The sequence below is a fragment of the Rattus norvegicus genome, chromosome 6, assembly GCF_021556685.1.
Source record: "Rattus norvegicus strain SHRSP/BbbUtx chromosome 6, alternate assembly SHRSP_T2T, whole genome shotgun sequence".
NCBI classification, from domain to species: domain Eukaryota; kingdom Metazoa; phylum Chordata; class Mammalia; order Rodentia; family Muridae; genus Rattus; species Rattus norvegicus.
Window position 1 is genome coordinate 95,960,696 of NC_141539.1, and position 22,577 is coordinate 95,983,272.

General features: G+C 40.7%; 1 protein-coding gene across 21 annotated transcripts in view; it reads left to right on the forward strand.

The window, feature by feature from the left end:
- Kiaa0586 (KIAA0586 homolog) overlaps window positions 1-22,577 on the forward strand; it is a 103,333-nt gene that overhangs the window by 23,467 nt on the left and 57,289 nt on the right. For 13 of the 21 annotated variants that reach the window (XR_015622153.1, XR_015622155.1, XR_015622154.1 and 10 more), the window contains 8 exons: window positions 457-674; window positions 1,196-1,268; window positions 2,740-3,003; window positions 4,167-4,341; window positions 5,722-5,916; window positions 9,043-9,230; window positions 18,146-18,256; window positions 20,931-21,011. Coding sequence is in view for 18 of the 21 variants with exons in the window: in XM_087554736.1 (XP_087410862.1) it covers window positions 457-674; window positions 1,196-1,268; window positions 2,740-3,003; window positions 4,167-4,341; window positions 5,722-5,916; window positions 9,043-9,230; window positions 18,146-18,256; window positions 20,931-21,011 (1,305 nt within the window). In the remaining 3 variants the exon portion in view is untranslated. 21 annotated transcript variants of the gene reach the window in all.

A 22,577-nucleotide genomic window follows, 5' to 3' on the forward strand; every position in this document is an offset into this window, starting at 1 on the left:
ATCTCTACTACATATAATATTTGTAATAATTTCTTTAACTAGAAAACAAACCAAACAGAAGAATGCCAGTCAGTATTCAGTAACTTTTCATTTGGACAAGCCGAACCATAGATTATGTTGATTCTAGTGTGTGGCCACAACAGCACACTAGCTCTTTGTATTAAATGCTGACTTTTTTTTAAAGGTACTATGGGGGGGGGCAGGAAGGGAGGTGCGTGCACTCAAATATATGTAACATGTACCCAAGGAAGCCAAAAATGGGTGTTAGGTGTCCTAGACCCAGAGTCCAGGTGATGGCAAGCCACCTGATGTGAGTTCTGGGAAATGAACTCCAGGTCTCTGGAGGATTCGTGTCCACTCTGAACTGCTCTCCCATTTCCCCTGATCTGTTTCTTTAGAGTAAAGCAATCAATGTAAGTTTAACATAGTAAATTTCTGCCTTTGATTTCTCTTAAGGTAAAGCAATCTCCAGTTACCTTGAGGCTTTCAGATCATCCACACAATCCTGTTATGCCCCAGACAACCAATACAAGGTCTGTCTTGAAGGATGCTGCGAAGATTCTGAGAGGAGTGCAAAACAATAAAAAAGTACTAGAAGAAAACCTGGACGCTATCGTTCGTGCAAAGGATGGGGCTGCTGTGTATTCTTTCATCAATGCTTTAGCTACCAATAGGTGAGACAGGGCGTGGGCGTCCCGTTAATGAAGCTGCTAGATTTTCTTTATAAAGGGTCATTTGTGTAAGAGTGTTTTGCCCACATGTTTGTGTGTGCCTAGAATTCAGAGATGATCCCCAGGATCTGGAGCTCTTACCTGCTGAGCTCTCCCTCCAGTGTCTTCCCCCCTACCCCCAACCCCCAATCCCTTTTCTAAGCATTCACTGTGTACTATGTTTGCATATGTGGAAAGGCCCCTTATTGCCTCTGAAGATGTGGGACCTGATGTGGATAGACATGGAGGTCCTGTGTTTTCCTGACTGCAGTTTTCCATTTCATTTTCCCTCCTCCTGATACTTCTCTCCTCCAGTTCTTCACAGACATTTTCCTTGTGACATTTAATGAATACCGTCACTTTTTGTTTTCTCAGGAAGGGTATTGGGTTACACATAGCTTTAAAACTAGACTAGATTCACTGGATCCTGGTCCTTTTCACATATAGTATGGTTAATTTAAGACCTTTTTTTTTCTCTTTTGTAGAGAGATGTCAGAGAAAATTAGGATCAGAAAAAAAGTAGATGAATGGATTAAAATCATTTCAGCAGAAATCCAGGTATGTTATGGAAAAAATGGAAATTAAGTTAGTTTCAGAATATAGCATAAATTTCAGTTTATTGATGTGTCTTCTTTTTAATGTGTCTGTTTTATTTAGTAAACTCTAAACAGAAAACAAGATTCAACCTGCAAAGTGTTTCAAGCCAGCAGCTTGAGAAGCATTGATTCACGTAGGCAAACAGCAGAGTTCCTCACTGGTGGGACAGTCAGCTCCCGGTGGGAAATCTTTGCTCCCCTATGGCGAGTGCAGCCATGGCGAGTGCAGCATGGGACAGTCAGCTCCCGGTGGGAAATCTTTGTTCCCCCATGGCGAGTGCAGCATGGCGGGTGCAGTGTGTCTTCAGACGTCAGGTCTCAGGCTTTGTGTATGTGAAGGTGTAGAACCAGGCAAGGTGACCATTACTTTTATCTTGGAATACAAGGGAGTAGTTTTCCTCCAGGGTGCTTGCATACTTACTCATGGAACAAGGGGAAGTGTGGGCTTGGCTTCCACACCTGGAGCACACAAAATGCTTTCATCATTGTTACTTAGAATCTCTCTCTCTCTGGCTCTCTGCCTACCTGCCTGCCTGTCTCTGTCTCTGTCTCTGTCTCTCTCTCTCACACACACACACACACACACACACACACACACACACACACACACACATGCTCGCGTGCGCGTATATAATACATTTGTAAGGAATTTATTCTAGTCACTGAATAAAACGATGAAGTGACCTATGGTGTGTGTCAATGAGCAGAATATGTCTTCATCACTTAATTCCATGTATGCTTATTTCAATATTCAGATAATTTAAGTTTGCATGTAGTCACCTCAGTTTCATTATAAAGTATGTGTTTATTTAAGTTTGTTCTTCTAAAGTTACTAACCTCCTGTGATGGGGGCACCTGAAGGTATCACCATGGTGATGGTGTCCTCCCATGCTTCTGCTTCCTCCTCTGGATGTTCACAACTTGCTAGGATTTCAGTCTTAGGATTGCTTTGTTTACTTTTGTTTTATGAGGCAGGATCTCTGTGTAGCCCATGCTGGTCCCCACCGGGAGCTTTTCCTGTGTCCTGCGTGCAGGAGTTGCAGGCATGTACCACTGTGCCTTGTGCCCTTTAGTTTTCTGTTCATCTTTCCAGAAAGTGGGTTTTCATGTATAAACTAATAATATTTATTTTAAAAGCATGTAGAAACACTAAACAATGTTTATATACTAAATAAATTCCAATATTTGCTAGTGTTTAAAGCATTACTATTGGGCTGGAGAGATGGCTCAGTGGTTAAGAGCAGTGACTGCTCTTCCAGAGGTCCTGAGTTCAAGTCCTAGCACCCACACCCACGCAGTACCTCAAAATCATCTGTAATTATAATCCCAGGAAATATAACATACTCTGCTGATGTGCAGTTAAACAAAGTATCCATATACATAAAGCATTACTATTTTTTTGGCTTAAGTAATTTTAATTTTCTTTGCCTTAGGATGAACTTACAAGAAAAGATTATGAAAAGAGATTTGATCCAAAGAATCAAAGGAACAAGAAATCTCTAACTATGAGTAGAGATATTAAAGCCAATAACCAAGACAAAACAGCGAACAGATCTATAATTCCAAGAAGCCATTATCAAAAGCAAACGCAGGAGCAGTTCACAAGTCCGCCTGTGAGGAGCGTGCCTGCCTCAGCCCCACAGAGAGAGAAGAATGTAAGGAACACGCCTGCCTCAGCCCCACAGAGAGAGAAGAATGTAAGGAACACGCCTGCCTCAGCCCCACAGAGAGACTGGGAGGAAGGGAGAGCCTATCCCACCTTGTGTTTAGATGCCACAGTATACCCAGTCATGTCCTAAAAGATAGAAATAATGACATGAATATGAGAAACTTTAAACTATGAAGGCTAAACAAGCCTAGACTGGATGTGACCCTGTAAGCTGTTGGACTGTAGCGTAGAAACCTCCATAAACCCTGTACTTGTCTCCTTCGAAGCCTCTTAGTATTCTTTTGTTTTGTTCTCAGGAGACAGGTTCTCATATTTGCCCAGGCTATCCTCAAACTCTCTGTGACTCAAGCAGTTTTCCCACCTTCCCCTTTGAGGAAGATAGGAAGATAGGACAGGCAGACAGCACGATGCCTAACTTTAGAGCTCAAACTTAGGGTCACAGTTTATACTAGGTATGTCTAGAAAAAAGTTTAGGGGTCACCACGAGATGACGAGCTGTCCTAAAGGGTCACAGTGTTAGGAAGGTTGAGAAGCCCTGGCCTAGAGATCAGTCAGCTGTCTGTTATTAGTCAGATTCATGTTACTGAAAAGTGTCTTCCGTCTTTTAGTGTATGTTCTGTTTTAGACCTAAAAAATTAGGTTTAATACCTAATGAGTTTAAGACAAGATATTAGATACTTTGAGGGCTTTTCTTTACTATTCTAACCCCGCATTAATGTTTTTTAATGCTAAGCATGGATTATTAAGCAGAGAAGTATTTAATTTAATGCTTGGCTCTAGTGCTTGATAAATGCTTCATTTCTGTGGCATTTTGAGATTTATTTATTTATGCATTTTATGTTTATGTTTTTTTTCTGCATGTATGTCTGCATACCAGAAGAGGGCATCAGATCCCATAGGACTACTCTTATAGAGGGTTCTGAGCCATCTGGTTGCTGGAAATTGAACTCTTAATCACTGAGCCATCCATCTCTCCAGCCCACTTCTGTGGCATTTTGGGTGAAAGTGGAGCTGGCAGTATATAAAATCATTTAAAGACTGTATATTGTATTTAAATAGAATAATTACATAAAATGTGTTTAAGCATTTACTTTAGGAACTGAAAATATTCATAGCAATGTAAACCCTTTTATGTTTGCTAGGTGGAATATTTTAGTATTTTTACAGTAATTGTAACATGTACATGTGCAGGGCCTCTTGAAGTCAACCACAACTTTACAAGACGAGGACTACATGTTTCAGATATACGGGAAGCCGCTTTATCAGGGCCACCGCAGCACCCTTAAGAAAGGACCGTACCTCAGGTTCAGCTCTCCATCTCCTAAGGCCAAGCCACAGAGGCCAAGAGTAATAGAGCGAGTAAAAGGTAAGGAGCTCAGTGTCCGTCACTGCACTGTTTACAGAAGAACTTTAATGCATGTCTTAGTTAGGGTTACTGCTGTGAGCAGACACCATGACCAAGTAACTCTCATAAGGACAACATTTAATTGGGGCTGGTTTAAAAGTTCAGAGGTTCAGTCCATTACCGTCAAGGTAGGAGCATGGCAGCATCCAGGCAGGCATGGTGCAGGAGGAGCTGAGAGTTCTACATCTTCATCTGAAGGCTGCCAGCAGAATATTGACTTCCAGGTAGCTAGGATGAGGGTCTTAGGCCCACATCCACAGTGACACACCTACTCCAACAAGGCCACACCTCCTAATAGTGCCACTTTCTGGCCAAGCATGTGCAAACCATCTCATTGCATAGCATTGCTTTTTATTTGTTAACCATGCAAACCACTCAGTGTCAGTGCTGAGGGGCAGGGGGAGGAAGCACAGAGCTTCAGTATGTGTGTCTGCCAGTGAAGAGTGTGTGTGGGCAGCGGTCACTCTCAGCTACCGAGTCACCTCTCCAACCCTCAGTTTTGTTCTTCTAGAGAAAGGACTCTGTAGTGTACCCCTTGCTGGCCTTAAACTTAGAGCAGTCTTCCTGCCTCAGCCTTCTGGGGCTGGGCCATCATGTCTGACAAACTTTTAAGATTTTGATAGTTTAGAGTATAACGTTGATAAGGATTTACATAAAACACATAAAAAATATATACTAACTCCCATAAAGTTTAAGTAAGTATAGAATAAGATTAATTATGCATAATTTCAAAGGATAAGGGCTGATTATTCAGAATATAGAATAAGCAAAGCTGTAAGGAGACTTGGGAAGGGAAGTCCTATTCTAAGAAAATGACCATTAACTCTCCTGTATTGTGGAGGAATGTTAGTGAGTTTACAAAGATCTTCAGCATTTTTCTTATAGTAGCTGTCTGTGAGTACATTAGGGATTGTGTAGCCCTGGCTGTCCTGGAACTTGCTTTGCAGACCAGGCTGGTCTCAAACTCAGAGATTCTCCTGCCTCTGCTTCCCGAGTACTGGGATTAAAGGTGTGCACCACCACCACCTTCACTGCTGTCTTTATGAGTAAATTTTTATTGACCATACCCAGGTTCATTACTATTCATGGCTGCTTTCATGATACATTACCAATGTCACCAGAGTTGACTAGTTGTAGCTGAGATCACATGACCAGTTAGACCAAAGTAATTCTTGTCTGGCCAGTTAATAAGTTTGCCAACCTCTGGTCTACGTATTATTTCTATTTGAGACCCTATATTAAATTAGATGAAATTTTGCTGGGAAAATAATTGTATTTCTAGGTAGCTAGTTAGTAGACAGCTGCTGAAGTTCAAATGTCTGCCAATGGTGATTGTTACAGGCACTAAAGTCAAGTCAGCAAGAACACAAACTGACTTTCATGCTACACCACTTACGAAAACGGACTCTAAAGCACAGCATCCCATCACCACACTACCTCATGCTCATCAGCAGTGTGTGCTCAGCCCAAGCAGAGAGATGCCTACCGTTTCAGGGACCCTGGACGGTCATCTAATCCCCATGGCAATCCTTCTCGGTAAGAAACAGCGAACGTGGATGTAGGGAAGGGGGTGGTCCATTGCTTGTGACGAGTAGCAGAAGTTATCACAGTCACCTCCTGTCTTATGTCTGGAGAGAGCCTCAGAATGTAGGCTATGCAGGGCAAAGTGATCTCTTAAACTGGGAGTTTACAAGAAATAGTCTCTGGGTGTGTCGCTGTAGATGACGAGAGTGACATATAATAGTTCAAGAAGTCAGGTTTGTTCTAGTATCGTCATGCCTGAGGATAGATCCTGGAAAGCACTGTTATGTAGTACTGAACTAGGTTGTGGTAAGTAAAAGCTAGGTGGTCATGTGTTCTAGGAGAATAGTAGGTTATTTCCTTGTATGAGATCTCTGTGAGTCACATTAAAAGCTGGACAGATCTGCTGGCACGACGTCACATACCTTTAATCCCTTAAGAACAAAAGGCATGAAAACCGTATGACTGGATGATAGCAGCAGAACCTCAGGTCCTCTGTAAGAACGGCAAGTGCTCTTAACCACTAAGCTACCTCCTTAGCCCTAAATACCTAAAAACACATGTTTATCTGTGTGTTTATGTGAACATCAGGTGTGTTCAGGTACCCATGAAGGCCATAGGCTATTCAGTACCCTGGACCTGGAGTTAGGTAGGTGGCTGTGAGCCACCGAATGTGGGTTCTAGGAACTGGACTCTGGTCCTCTAGAGAGCGAGTGCGCCGACCTTCTCAACCATCTCTGTAGCTCATATAGGTAGAAATACAGACTGAACTACCTGGAGCTATGTGTACACATGTGTGTGTATGTGCGTGCGGGTGCCTGCCCAAAGTAGTTTTAGTTTGTATTTCAATGATGGCTAGAGAACACTTTGAAAAACATTTACTGATCATCTGTTTTTCTTCCTTCCTTTTTTTTTTTTTTTTAAAACTATTCAGTTATTTTCCTATTTGTTGACTAGCAGTTTTATTTCTTTGGCATTTAATTTCTGCAGTTCTTTGTAAATTCTGAATGTCAGCTCAGCCCTTTGAAGTGTAGCCAGTACAGATGATTATCTCGTGCTGTGGGCTGTCTGTGCTGTGCTGACTGTTTCCTTTGCTGAGCAGAAACTTGATTTTCCTGTAGACCAATCTGCTAATGCATGGGGCTAGTTCCTGTGCTGTTGGTCCTCTAGTGAAAAGGTTCTATTGGGGGCTGGATAGTTCAGTGGTTAAGAGTACTTGGCTGCTCTTCTAGAGGACCCAGGTTCAATTCCCAGCATCCACATGGCATCTTACAATTGTCTAACTCCAGTTCCAGGGGATCCAACTCCTCACACATACAGGCAAAACACTAATGTACATTAAAAAAAAAAAAAAAAGAGCTGTATCTTCCTCGGTACCTTGAATTGAATCTTCTCTGTGTTCTTTTCTGGAAGTTGCAGTGTTTTGGGTTTTAAAAGTCTTTGATCCATTTTGAAATTGACTTGTTTTTATAAGGGGAGGACTACAAATCTAATCTCATTCTTCTGTGCTCCTTCCGCATTCTTCTGCTGTAAAAGCACAGCCCTGACAGACGGTTTGCCGAACAGGCTATCTTCCCACACGTTTTCTCCTCCTTTGTCAAACATCAAGTGAGCATAGTCAATTACTTCCTGGTCCTCTCTTCTGTTCCATTCCAGGTTTACCTGTTTTTATGCCAGGACCAGGCTGTCCCTATCATGGCTCTGTAGCATTATTTGAGATTGGATACTGTAGGATCTCCAGTGTTCTTACTGACTCCATAGGATTGCTTAGTCTATTCGTGATCTTTTGTAGTTACAATGAATTCTTTTATTGTGTTTTCTAAACCTGTGAAATATGACATTGGAATTTGAGTAGGTATTGCCTTAAATCTGAAATGAATTTTGGTAGAATAGTCATTTTTACAATATTAGTTCTGCCAACCTAGGAGCATAGGATGTCTTTCTGTCATCTAGCATATTCCCTTTTTTAATATCTTGAATTTTTTTTGTCATAGAAGTCTTTTCACTTCTTTGGTTAAATATATTCCTCAACCTATAATGTTTTGGAATTACTTTTTTTTTTTTTTTTTTCTGGGGCTGGGGACCGAACCCAGGACCTTGCGCTTCCTAGGTAAGCGCTCTACCACTAAGCCAAATCCCCAAACCCTGGAATTACTTTGAGTGAAATTTTTTTCCTGATTGTTAGTATAAATGAAGGTTACTATGTATGTATGTATGTATGTATGTATGTATGTATGTATGTATGTGAGACAGGGTCTCATACTAGACTACACTGACCTTGAATTCACTATGTAGCCTAGGCAGTCCTCCTGCCTCAGCATCTGAATGCTGGAGTTAAGGGCATTGCTGTGTCCTTGTACAACCTCAGGGGACTTGAACCTGACCGGGTCAGCAGGAGAATGAAGACAAGACAGACATACAGGTGACAGACAGAAAGCTGGGATCCAGGGGACTGGGCTCTCTGATGCAGGGTCCTCTACACCTGGAGGCTCCCTGTTTGTTACATAGAGTTGAACTGAGAGGCTGGGGTTATTGAATAGACCTCAATAAAGAGGCAGGGTTAGTATGTACAGATAAACAAGGAGACAGGTTTAGTTAATCTTGATTGGCTCAATCTCTGTAGGGGAAGAAATACCCAGGGGACATGGGAGGAGAGAGCTATGGTGGACATTTTCTCTACATACTGTCTACATTCTGATTTGGAGACGGAGAGCAGACTTTGGCCTTTCCTGAGCCTAACCAGGGGAAGGCCTTGCCATTTCTCATGGGGCGGAGGCTCTGAGGTCCTTGAAATGACTGTGTCCCTCTAGATCCCTATGTCCAGCTCCTTAGTCCTTACTTTGAAGTGTGACTAACAAGTAGGACTTTTGAGATGAGGCCTGACAGTACAGAGTATGTTCTAACAGGCAGATCCAACCTTTAAGCATTAAGATAGTGTATGTGAAGTGGAATTACATACAGATAATGAAGAGGCTGATATGGTGGGCACATGTGTAGACGGTGGTGGTGAGGAGAAGAGGACATTGCAAGATGTCACTTTCCTTTTGTGAACAAGAATAGTCACAAAGATCCAGGCATTAAATTTGATTTTTCCTTTTGTCTTGGAAACAGCTGACTCATTCTGTACCCTAAATTTCATAGGACAAACCCAAAGCAATAGTGATTACATACCACCTGCTGGAGTCCTAGTAAGCAAGCCACACCCTGTCACTGTGACTACCTCTATTCCTCCGTCATCTCGAAAGGTAAAAGCTGGAGTCAAGAAACCTAACGTAGCAGTTGTAGAAATGAAATCAGAGAAGAAGGATCCTCCCCAGCTCTCTGTACAGGTATGCCAGGGTGCATGAGCAGACCCAGTACGGCCAAAGTAGCCATTAGATTTATGCCATTAGAACCTACAATTCTTACATAACTTTACAAAGACCTTGCATTTACTCAGGTGTCTTTATTCCTGTGAAACTGTGGTCTTAATGTGATGCCTCTATGCTTGGTCTGCAGTATTAAACTTCCCTCCTCAGTCAGTGACCCATACCAGTATTCTAAAGGAATGGTTGAACAGTGTGCTATAGTTAACTTTTAAGAAGAAGGTATGTGGACACCCGCAGATCCCGGCCCGCAGCAGCTCTCTGCTCCCAGACCCGGTGAGAGAGAGACCCAACCGCCTGGTCAGGTGGGCACTCCTGAGGCTGCAGAGCGGAAGAGACCACCAACACTGCTCACCCCTGCCCACATCCCTGGCCCAAGAGGAAACTGTATAAGGCCTCTGGGCTCCCGTGGGGGAGGGCCCAGGAGTGGCAGGACACCTGCCTGAGACACCGCCGGAACCTGAAAGAAACAGACGGGATAAACAGTTCTCTGCACCCAAATCCCGTGGGAGGGAGAGCTAAACCTTCAGAGAGGCAGACAAGCCTGGGAAACCAGAAGAGACTGCTCCTTGCACACACATCTCGGACGCCAGAGGAAAAAGCCAAAGACCATCTGGAACCCTGGTGCACTGAAGCTCCCGGAAGGGGCGGCACAGGTCTTCCTGGTTGCTGCCGCTGCAGAGAGCCCCTGGGCAGCACCCCACGAGCGAACTTGAGCCTCAGGACCACAGGTAAGACCAAATTTTCTGCTGCAAGAAAGCTGCCTGGTGAACTCAAGACACAGGCCCACAGGAACAGCTGAAGACCTGTAGAGAGGAAAAACTACACGCCCGAAAGCAGAACACTCTGTCCGCATAACTGACTGAAAGAGAGGAAAACAGGTCTACAGCACTCCTGACACACAGGCTTATAGGACAGTCTAGCCACTGTCAGAAATAGCAGAACAAAGTAACACTAGAGATAATCTGATGGCGAGAGGCAAGCGCAGGAACCCAAGCAACAGAAACCAAGACTACATGCCATCATCGGAGCCCAATTCTCCCACCAAAACAAACATGGAATATCCAAACACACCAGAAAAGCAAGATCTAGTTTCAAAATCATATTTGATCATGATGCTGGAGGACTTCAAGAAAGACATGAACACACTTAGGGAAACACAGGAAAACATTAATAAACAAGTAGAAGCCTACAGAGAGGAATCGCAAAAATCCCTGAAAGAATTCCAGGAAAACACAATCAAACAGTTGAAGGAATTAAAAATGGAAATAGAAGCAATCAAGAAAGAACACATGGAAACAACCCTGGATATAGAAAACCAAAAGAAGAGACAAGGAGCTGTAGATACAAGCTTCACCAACAGAATACAAGAGATGGAAGAGAGAATCTCAGGAGCAGAAGATTCCATAGAAATCATTGACTCAACTGTCAAAGATAATGTAAAGCGGAAAAAGCTACTGGTCCAAAACATACAGGAAATCCAGGACTCAATGAGAAGATCAAACCTAAGGATAATAGGTATAGAAGAGAGTGAAGACTCCCAGCTCAAAGGACCAGTAAATATCTTCAACAAAATCATAGAAGAAAACTTCCCTAACCTAAAAAAAGAGATACCCATAGGCATACAAGAAGCCTACAGAACTCCAAATAGATTGGACCAGAAAAGAAATACCTCCCGTCACATAATTGTCAAAACACCAAACGCACAAAATAAAGAAAGAATATTAAAAGCAGTAAGGGAAAAAGGTCAAGTAACATATAAAGGCAGACCTATCAGAATCACACCAGACTTCTCGCCAGAAACTATGAAGGCCAGAAGATCCTGGACTGATGTCATACAGACCCTAAGAGAACACAAATGCCAGCCCAGGTTACTGTATCCAGCAAAACTCTCAATTAACATTGATGGAGAAACCAAGATATTCCATGACAAAACCAAATTTACACAATATCTTTCTACAAATCCAGCACTACAAAGGATTATAAATGGTAAAGCCCAACATAAGGAGGCAAGCTATACCCTAGAAGAAGCAAGAAACTAATCGTCTTGGCAACAAAACAAAGAGAATGAAAGCACACAAACATAACCTCACATCCAAATATGAATATAAAGGGAAACAATAATCACTATTCCTTAATATCTCTCAATATCAATGGCCTCAACTCCCCAATAAAAAGACATAGATTAACAAACTGGATACGCAACGAGGACCCTGCATTCTGCTGCCTACAGGAAACACACCTCAGAGACAAAGACAGACACTACCTCAGAGTGAAAGGCTGGAAAACAACTTTCCAAGCAAATGGTCAGAAGAAGCAAGCTGGAGTAGCCATTCTAATATCAAATAAAATCAATTTCCAACTAAAAGTCATCAGAAAAGATAAGGAAGGACACTTCATATTCATCAAAGGAAAAATCCACCAAGATGAACTCTCAATCCTAAATATCTATGCCCCAAATACAAGGGCACCTACATACGTAAAAGAAACCTTACTAAAGCTCAAAACACACATTGCACCTCACACAATAATAGTGGGAGATTTCAACACCCCACTCTCATCAATGGACAGATCATGGAAACAGAAATTAAACAGTGATTTAGACAGACTAAGAGAAGTCATGAGTCAAATGGACTTAACGGATATTTATAGAACATTCTATCCTAAAGCAAAAGGATATACCTTCTTCTCAGCTCCTCATGGTACTTTCTCCAAAATTGACCATATAATTGGTCAAAAAACGGGCCTCAACAGGTACAGAAAGATAGAAATAATCCCATGCGTGCTATCGGACCACCACGGCCTAAAACTGGTCTTCAATAACAATAAGGGAAGAATGCCCACATATACGTGGAAATTGAACAATGCTCTACTCAATGATAACCTGGTCAAGGAAGAAATAAAGAAAGAAATTAAAAACTTTTTAGAATTTAATGAAAATGAAGATACAACATACTCAAACTTATGGGACACAATGAAAGCTGTGCTAAGAGGAAAACTCATAGCGCTGAGTGCCTGCAGAAAGAAACAGGAAAGAGCATATGTCAGCAGCTTGACAGCACACCTAAAAGCTCTAGAACAAAAAGAAGCAAATACACCCAGGAGGAGTAGAAGGCAGGAAATAATCAAACTCAGAGCTGAAATCAACCAAGTAGAAACAAAAAGGACCATAGAAAGAATCAACAGAACCAAAAGTTGGTTCTTTGAGAAAATCAACAAGATAGATAAACCCTTAGCCAGACTAACGAGAGGACACAGAGAGTGCGTCCAAATTAACAAAATCAGAAATGAAAAGGGAGACATAACTACAGATTCAGAGGAAATTCAAAAAATCATCAGATCTTACTATAAAAACCTATATTCAACAAAATTTGAAAATCTTCAGGAAATGGACAATTTCCTAGACAGATACCAGGTATCGAAGTTAAATCAGGAACAGATAAACCAGTTAAACAACCCCATAACTCCTAAGGAAATAGAAGCAGTCATTAAAGGTCTCCCAACCAAAAAGAGCCCAGGTCCAGACGGGTTTAGTGCAGAATTCTATCAAACCTTCATAGAAGACCTCATACCAATATTATCCAAACTATTCCACAAAATTGAAACAGATGGAGCCCTACCGAATTCCTTCTACGAAGCCACAATTACTCTTATACCTAAACCACACAAAGACACAACAAAGAAAGAGAACTTCAGACCAATTTCCCTTATGAATATCGACGCAAAAATACTCAATAAAATTCTGGCAAACCGAATTCAAGAGCACATCAAAACAATCATCCACCATGATCAAGTAGGCTTCATCCCAGGCATGCAGGGATGGTTTAATATACGGAAAACCATCAACGTGATCCATTATATAAACAAACTGAAAGAACAGAACCACATGATCATTTCATTAGATGCTGAGAAAGCATTTGACAAAATTCAACACCCCTTCATGATAAAAGTCCTGGAAAGAATAGGAATTCAAGGCCCATACCTAAACATAGTAAAAGCCATATACAGCAAACCAGTTGCTAACATTAAACTAAATGGAGAGAAACTTGAAGCAATCCCACTAAAATCAGGGACTAGACAAGGCTGCCCACTCTCTCCCTACTTATTCAATATAGTTCTTGAAGTTCTAGCCAGAGCAATCAGACAACAAAAGGAGATCAAAGGGATACAAATCGGAAAAGAAGAGGTCAAAATATCACTATTTGCAGATGACATGATAGTATATTTAAGTGATCCCAAAAGTTCCACCAGAGAACTACTAAAGCTGATAAACAACTTCAGCAAAGTGGCTGGGTATAAAATTAACTCAAATAAATCAGTTGCCTTCCTCTATACAAAAGAGAAACAAGCCGAGAAAGAAATTAGGGAAACGACACCCTTCATAATAGACCCAAATAATATAAAGTACCTCGGTGTGACTTTAACCAAGCAAGTAAAAGATCTGTACAATAAGAACTTCAAGACACTGAGGAAAGAAATTGAAGAAGACCTCAGAAGATGGAAAGATCTCCCATGCTCATGGATTGGCAGGATTAATATAGTAAAAATGGCCATTTTACCAAAAGCAATCTACAGATTCAATGCAATCCCCATCAAAATACCAATCCAATTCTTCAAAGAGTTAGACAGAACAATTTGCAAATTCATCTGGAATAAGAAAAATCCTCAACAATAAAAGGACTTCAGGGGGAATCACTATCCCTGAACTCAAGCAGTATTACAGAGCAATAGTGATAAAAACTGCATGGTATTGGTACAGAGACAGACAGATAGACCAATGGAATAGAATTGAAGACCCAGAAATGAACCCACACACCTATGGTCACTTGATTTTTGACAAAGGAGCCAAAACCATCCAATGGAAAAAAGATAGCATTTTCAGCAAATGGTGCTGGTTCAACTGGAGGGCAACATGTAGAAGAATGCAGATCGATCCATGCTTATCACCCTGTACAAAGCTTAAGTCCAAGTGGATCAAGGACCTCCACATCAAACCAGACACACTCAAACTAATAGAAGAAAAACTAGGGAAACATCTGGAACACATGGGCACTGGAAAAAATTTCCTGAACAAAACACCAATGGCTTATGCTCTAAGATCAAGAATCGACAAATGGGATCTCATAAAACTGCAAAGCTTCTGTAAGGCAAAGGACACTGTGGTTAGGACAAAACGGCAACCAACAGATTGGGAAAAGATCTTTACCAATCCTACAACAGATAGAGGCCTTATATCCATAATATACAAAGAACTCAAGAAGTTAGACCGCAGGGAAACAAATAACCCTTTTAAAAAATGGGGTTCAGAGCTAAACAAAGAATTCACAGCTGAGGAATGCCGAATGGCTGAGAAACACCTAAAGAAATGTTCAACATCTTTAGTCATAAGGGAAATGCAAATCAAAACAACCCTGAGATTTCACCTCACACCAGTGCGATTGGCTAAGATCAAAAACTCAGGTGACAGCAGATGCTGGCGAGGATGTGGAGAAAGAGGAACACTCCTCCATTGTTGGTGGGATTGCAGACTGGTAAAACCATTCTGGAAATCAGTCTGGAGGTTCCTCAGAAAATTGGACATTGAACTGCCTGAGGATCCAGCTATACCTCTCTTGGGCATATACCCAAAAGATGCCTCAACATATAAAAGAGACACGTGCTCCACTATGTTCATCGCAGCCTTATTTATAATAGCCAGAAAATGGAAAGAACCCAGATGCCCTTCAACAGAGGAATGGATACAGAAAATGTGGTACATCTACACAATGGAATATTACTCAGCTATCAAAAACGAGTTTATGAAATTCGTAGGCAAATGGTTGGAACTGGAAAATATCATCCTGAGTGAGCTAACCCACTCACAGAAAGACATACATGGTATGCACTCATTGATAAGTGGCTATTAGCCCAAATGCTTGAATTACCCTAGATCCCTAGAACAAACGAAACTCAAGACGGATGATCAAAATGTGAATGCTTCACTCCTTCTTTAAATGAGGAAAAAGAATACCCTTGGCAGGGAAGGGAGAGGCAAAGATTAAAACAGAGACTGAAGGAACACCCATTCAGAGCCTGCCCCACATGTGGCCCATACATATACAGCCACCCAATTAGACAGGATGGATGAAGCAAAGAAGTGCAGACCGACAGGAGCCGGATGTAGATCGCTCCTGAGAGACACAGCCAGAATACAGCAAATACAGAGGCGAATGCCAGCAGCAAACCACTGAACTGAGAATAGGTCCCCTATTGAAGGAATCAGAGAAAGAACTGGAAGAGCTTGAAGGGGCTCGAGACCCCAAAAGTACAACAATGCCAAGCAACCAGAGCTTCCAGGGACTAAGCCACTACCTAAAGACTATACATGGACTGACTCTGGACTCTGACCCCATAGGTAGCAATGAATATCCTAGTAAGAGCACCAGTGGAAGGGGAAGCCCTGGGTCCTGCTAAGACTGAACCCCCAGTGAACTAGTCTATGGGGGGAGGGCGGCAATGGGGGGAGGGTTGGGAGGGGAACACCCATAAGGAAGGGGAGGGGGGAGGGGGATGTTTGCCCGGAAACCGGGAAAGGGAATAACACTCGAAATGTATATAAGAAATACTCAAGTTAATAAAAAAAAAAAAAAAAAAAAAAAAAAGAAGAAGGTATGTGGGGCTGGAGAGATAGCTCAAAGGTTAAGAGCACTGGCTGCTCTTCCAGAGGTCCTGAGTTCAAATCCCAGCAATCACATGGTGGTTCACAACCATCTATAATGAGATCTGATGCCCTCATCTGGCATGCAGATGTACATACAGAGCATTCATATACAATAAGAAATAAATAAGGAAAGAGAAAGAAAAAAAAGGAAGAAAGAAATGATGCTTACCTGTAATCTAAGCAACCAGGAGGTAGCCATAGGAAGATTGCTACATGTTCAAGGCCATTCTGGTCCATCTAGCAAGTTTCAAACTAGCTCGCTAGGACTACACAGGGAGTTACTGCCTCAATAATAAATGAGTGAATGAATAAATAAACCAAAAAATATAATAAAAGAAGCAATAGTTAATGGAGAGTGTAACTAATATCATTATTTCAGACTTTATCCAATCACAGATAGGACATGACTGAATGTAGAAAGAATGCATGTTTATACACAAAAACTATTGAAGTTAACTGTTCTTCTCAATTTGGTGTGCAATTTTAGTAGAATGCTGTTTTTTAAAAATAACATGAGATTTTTGTTTTCTTAAACTTGAACTTTAGGATGATTCTGATAGCTGGAAGAGTAAAGGGTTTAGAAAAGAATTTTGTTATGGGCTAGGCATCCAGCTTATTTGAGCCAACATTGGAAAGTTAATAGTTAAAAGGTCAGGAGTTCAAGGTCATCCTTAACCCAGGTCAAGCTCAGGGGCCAAGCAGCATAGGTTATGTGACACCATTCGTGGTTATTAGATCAATATAGTGAGATTTCAGAATCAACTTTATTTTTTAGAAAGAATGTATAGGTTTGTTATGTGAAATAATGTGTGTTGTATTTGGCTTAATGACATAAGGAAAGAGTAGTTTTTGGCTTCAAGTTCTTACTGTGTAGCAAATGAGCTCCAAATTGGCCAATTCAAATTATAAATAACAAAACCATAAAAATTTGAAGCTGGGGCTGGGGATTTAGCTCAGTGGTAGAGCGCTTACCTAGGAAGCGCAAGGCCCTGGGTTCGGTCCCCAGCTCCGAAAAAAAGAACCAAAAAAAAAAAAATTTTTGAAGCTAATTTCATTGAATTTTCTATTAAAACTGAGGCAAATTTTGGATTTTTGGGGAAGATACTTTAGATACAATAGGGAAGAGAGATTTGCATCTAAAATCTAAAGGTTATATATGTCAAAGAAACTTAAAAGGGAAGGCAGTATACAGTGAGAACAAATGAAAGCAAGATCTTGGTGAAGGATTTGTTCTCAAATACAATGGCTTCTAATAAGTCATAAGAAAATAGGCCTACATCCAGACTTCATCCAGGTACGGGAATGAGATTCTACAACAGGGTTAAGTACAGTTAAGAATAAGGAAATTAGATGTAAGTTTTACTTGTAGCTAAAATAATAAAAATTTTAAAAAAGGATAATATATTCCCATGTAATTGTTGCTACTGCAAAACTGCTCATTTTAGTTGATGGTTGGATAAATCTTAGAATTAGTGTAATATAAACAGAAGTTGGCTGGGATTTTGCCAGTGATTACAGAGAATACTGACTATCCATGCACTGTGGGCCTAGACGTTCATCAAAATCTAACTAACATGATGTAGTAACTCAGAGTTTGGGAAGAAAACACTGCACACTGCACATTGAAGGTGTTGGGATCTGTGGGTAACAGTGGGGAAAACTGGCAGTAAGGAATATGGTTGAATAAGGAATGTAAAATCCTTTACTTTATGCAGTTACTTAAAAATATAAAGTCTGCAAAGAAACAGGATATGGCCATGGATGTCATGCTTCTTTTAATCCCAGCACTCTGAGAGTTTGAGGCCAGCCTGGACTATTGAAGAAGTTTCAGGGCAGCCAAGGCTACACAGGGAAACCTTGTCTCAAAAGATCAAAAAATAAAATAAATAAAATAAAATGGAGAAGAAGAAGAAGGTGTTATGACCTAATAACAGTGAAAACCAGACCTGTGAACCCTTACCTTGCTTGAGTGGAGGGTAAACAGAAAGAGTACAGGCCACGAAATGAAGCTATCTTAAGACAGGGTTTTGTGGGGTTTTTTCTTTAAATACTAAATATACTTTCGGAATTCAAAGTTATCTGTTAGCAGCAATAGAAATTTAAAGGGCACATTTTGTTGTCGTTTTTGATAGTTTCTTAAGTCATGGTGGTAAATAGCCAGATGTTCTGTCTTTCGCAGATACTACCCAGTGTGGATATTGACAGCATCTCATACAGCAGTACTGGTGGGTCTTCCCCTTCTCCAAGTCCCAAAGAAGCCTCGCCGCCTCCACTACACACCTGGATCCAGGTCGGCTTTGGAGTTCTTTCATATCATTAACCGTTACTCCATGCAAAGCTCCTATCATATCATAGCATATTGTGGTGGATGTGGTAGCTCATACTTGAAGCCTAGGACTTGGGAGGCAAAAGGCAGTCAGATCTCTGTGAGTTTGGGGCCAGCCTGTTCTACAGAGTGCATTCTAGCCATAGCTGCTTAAGTCATAAACATGCAACAGTAATTTCAGCATACGATAAACTTGTGAGTGTCACATTATTTACAAATTTCTGAAGTTTTGAGATCTTTATATTCAGAACATGGTAATTTTTGCTATAACATGGTAATTGTGAGACTTTCACAGGTGAAGAATTTCCATGTCTTTGGTAATATTTGGTTTGATATGAAAATATAAGTTGTGATGTAAAATTTTTATACGTTACTTATTGTGTGTGTGTGTCTGTATATGTATCTATGTGTGTATGTGCACCTACATGGATGTGCATGCCATAGCCCACATAGGAAAGTTGGAGGACAACTAATGGGGAGTCTGTTTTCTCTTTCCACCATATATGGGTTTTGGGGATCAAACTCAGGTTGTCCGGCTTGGCTGCAAGTGCTTTTACCTGCCCAGAATTTGAATGTTAATACTGACAAGTAGTATATATTTTTTCACATTGTTAACATTGTAAAAATATACATTTTCTTGTATTGATTTGCTTCTGAATAATGACATTATGAATTTTATTACAGTAAAATAGCACTGTAATGTCTCTAGTATCAAATATCTCAAATTGATCATTGAGTTTATAGTTTTTAAGAATAAAAGGTGGCTGGACATAATGTCAGAATAAGGCAGATGTCCGTGAATGAGGCAGCTACATAAAGGCTACATGATGAGACCTCATTTCAGAGATGGAAACAAACCAGAAACCAAAGTCACGAATCAGTCATGTGCAGTTTGCACACCTTTAATCCAGGGTGTAGGAGGTAACGGTAGGTAGACTTCTGTGAGTTGGAGGCCAGCCTGGTTTGCTTCGCCAGCTGTAGGACAGCCAGACTGACACAGTGAGACCCTGTCAAGGGAGAGCGGGGGTGACAGATCTCAAAAATCTTTCATGATTAGGAACACTGTATTAGAATTTATCCTAAATGGAATTCATACCCACTCTAACTAGTTAACCTTTTATAAGTAATTTTGTTTTTCTTAGAAATTTATTGGAACATGTATGATAACAAATAATATGTTTGGATTATATATAATTCTGTTCTTAGCAAGAAACTGTTATCATTTTTAGTAACTAGAGTTTATATAGCCTAGACAATAAACGTGAAGGTAATTTCATTTTTATTAAGATTTTTTAAATACTTACTCATTTCTTAAATTTATGTATGTGTGGGCCTGTGTGAGCTTTATATGCATCAAGCCCTTGCAGGAGCCCATAGAAGCTGGAGGACACTGAGTTCCCTTAAACTGGACTTACAGGCAGTTGTGATTGCCTGGTGTGGGCGCTGGGAACAGACTGTCTCTGCAAGAGCAACAAGTGCTTGTGACCTGTGAGACATCACTCTAGTTCATCTCTTTTTAACTTAAGTTACATTTTTATTTTGTGTGTGTGTGTGTGTGTGTGTGTGTGTGTGTGTGTGTGTGTGTGTGTGTGTGTGTGTGATACATGTGCATGAGTGTGTGCATGTAGAGGTCAGAAGACAACTTTTAGGAATTCTTTCCTAACGTGTATGTGGTTCTCAGAATCATTCTCGGGTCGTCTGGTTTATTGACAAGTATAAGCCAGATAAAGACCTACTGAGCCATCTTGCTGACCTACTGAGCATCTTGCTGGCCCTGTTTTTCTTTACTTTTAAAATGATTTGAATCTGTTCCTGTCTTTTGTGAGTCTGTGAATGTGTACACTTACATAGCTACACATGGAAGTGTTTCCCATGGTGTAAAACTGCCTGTTGATAGTTCTTTAAATTTCCCCCTGCAGTCGGGAGATATGGCACAGTGGGTAAGAGCACTTGCAGCTAAGCCTTGGGACCTGAGTCTAATCCCTATGACACACGGTATCAGGAGCGAGCTGACCTGTAGTTACTCTTTCATCATCCACATGGAGGCCATTGTGATATACACAAAAGAAAATGAAGAAATGTAAATTTCTTCACACTTGTGCTGTTGGTGTAGTTTAAATGTCAGACTGGTATGTGTTTGTCTTTGGAGACAGGGTCTCACACTGTAGCCCAGATTATCTTAAAACTTGCAGTAGCTCTGTTAGTTTCAAACTCCCAGTAATCTTCCTGCTAAGAGGTATGAAACACCTTACCCTGATAATTTAAAAAATATATTATTGAAATCAATTTTTTGCCAGGTGGTGATGGCGCAAGTTTGCAATCCCAGTACTCAGAAGGTAGAAGCAGGCAGATCTCTGTGAGTTCTAGGCCAGCCTGGTCTGCAGAGCAAGTTCCAGGACAGCCAGGGTTACACAGAGAAGCCCTGTCTTGTAAAACCAAAACCACTTTTTTTTATCATTCTTGAAATGACGAGATAATAGATTGAGAACTGACCTGTGTTTCATTTACTAATTAAATCAGTTCTGAACAGAATATTAAAATAACAGGGCTATATTAAGATTATAGTATATTTGAAAACATGAGAAGTTATATGTGTTTTAAATTGAAGATAATAAAATTTTCTAAACTGTTTCCTTAGACTCCAGAATTTATGAAGGTGGATGAAGAAGAGTTGCCCGTTCCAGGAACTAACTTTGATGAAGTAATTGATGTTATTCAGGTAACCAAACTTAGAGACATAGGAAGTCATTTTCTATAAATATTTTCCCAGGTGGTTGATGTAATTTGACTATCACAACTATGTTACAGGGTTTTGAGAAGCATGATTTAAATAGACTTTAAATTTTAAATATGCTTACTTAAATTTCTTTTGAAGATTGTGAAGCCTGTTGTTTGTTTTTTCCTGTAGTGTAGTATTGTCTTCATAAACTTAATGCTAGTCCACTGTCCTACCTGGGACATACCCACTACCTTCACTGTTCCTACCTGGAACATACCCACTGCCTTCATCCCTCTTGCTTCCCTTTCTCCATTCTATTAACTCTTGATTTCTGGAGGCACAGTTAGGTTTATACTGGGAAAAAGTTATGTATAGTCAGAAGTTCAAGCAAAACCCCGTATGGATGAAAATATCAGTTATGAAAATGATGGAAATAATAAGGCAGGAAAGAAAGATAGGAAAACATGGGGACACAAGATTATTGTAATGCTATTAATAGGACATTCGTCATCAGTGAAAATACTTTTCACATTTCTTTGGCTTTCAAACTAAGACTAACTTTGTTAGTGAAAAATGGGGGACTGAGGAAATGGCTCAGCAGTGAAGAGCATTGCTGCTCTTGCAGAGGACCTGAGTTCCAAGCACCCACATGGTGACTCACAATTGCCTATAAACCCAGCGCAGAGGATCCAACTTGTTCTGACCTGGGATGGCTCCTGCACATGTTGAATACATACTTACACTCAGACACACACACACACACACACACACACTGAGCACACACACTGAGCACACATATACACACATACACACACACTGAACACACACACTGAGCACACGCACACATATTTTAAATAAATGTTAATGCTACACAAGTGTTCTGAGGCTAGGAACCTTACTGTCTCTGTAGCCCTGGCTGCTGATGTTTGATAGAATTGTTTCTCCAGGTGGCAGTGGAAGAGACAGTCACAGAGCTCTCATGGATTTGGGTGAGGGACAGGGGTTTCTTCCCTTGCTATCTGAGGCTTTGTTCCTTACAGGATATGGATGAGCTGTGATATTTAAAGAGATGGGATATTGTTGAGATACTTATTTAATTACAGACAAAATTATATCTGTAATTTGGGTCCCCATGATCTATAAAAGCGAGAATGTATGGGGTGGACAACTTAGGTGGCAGAGTTGACCATGAGTTGGTAATTGTTGAAGCTGGGGGCTAGGTACATGCAGTTCTTTTTTTTTTTTTTTTTTTTAAAGATTTATTTATTTATTATATATGAGTACACTGTAGCTGTCTGCAGACACACCAGAGGAGGGCATCAGATCTCATTACAGATGGTTGTGAGCCACCATGTGGTTGCTGGGATTTGAACTCAGGACCTCTGGAAGAGCAGTCAGTGCTCTTAACCACTGAGCCGTCTCTCCAGCCCGGTACATGCAGTTCTTATCATTTATATAACACGTGGTGCCTAAGCATTATTTTGTTTATTTTTAAACAAGTCACATTTTTTCATAAAAAAGAAGTCAAAGAAATAACTTTGGGATGTGTTATGATGATAAGAGTAA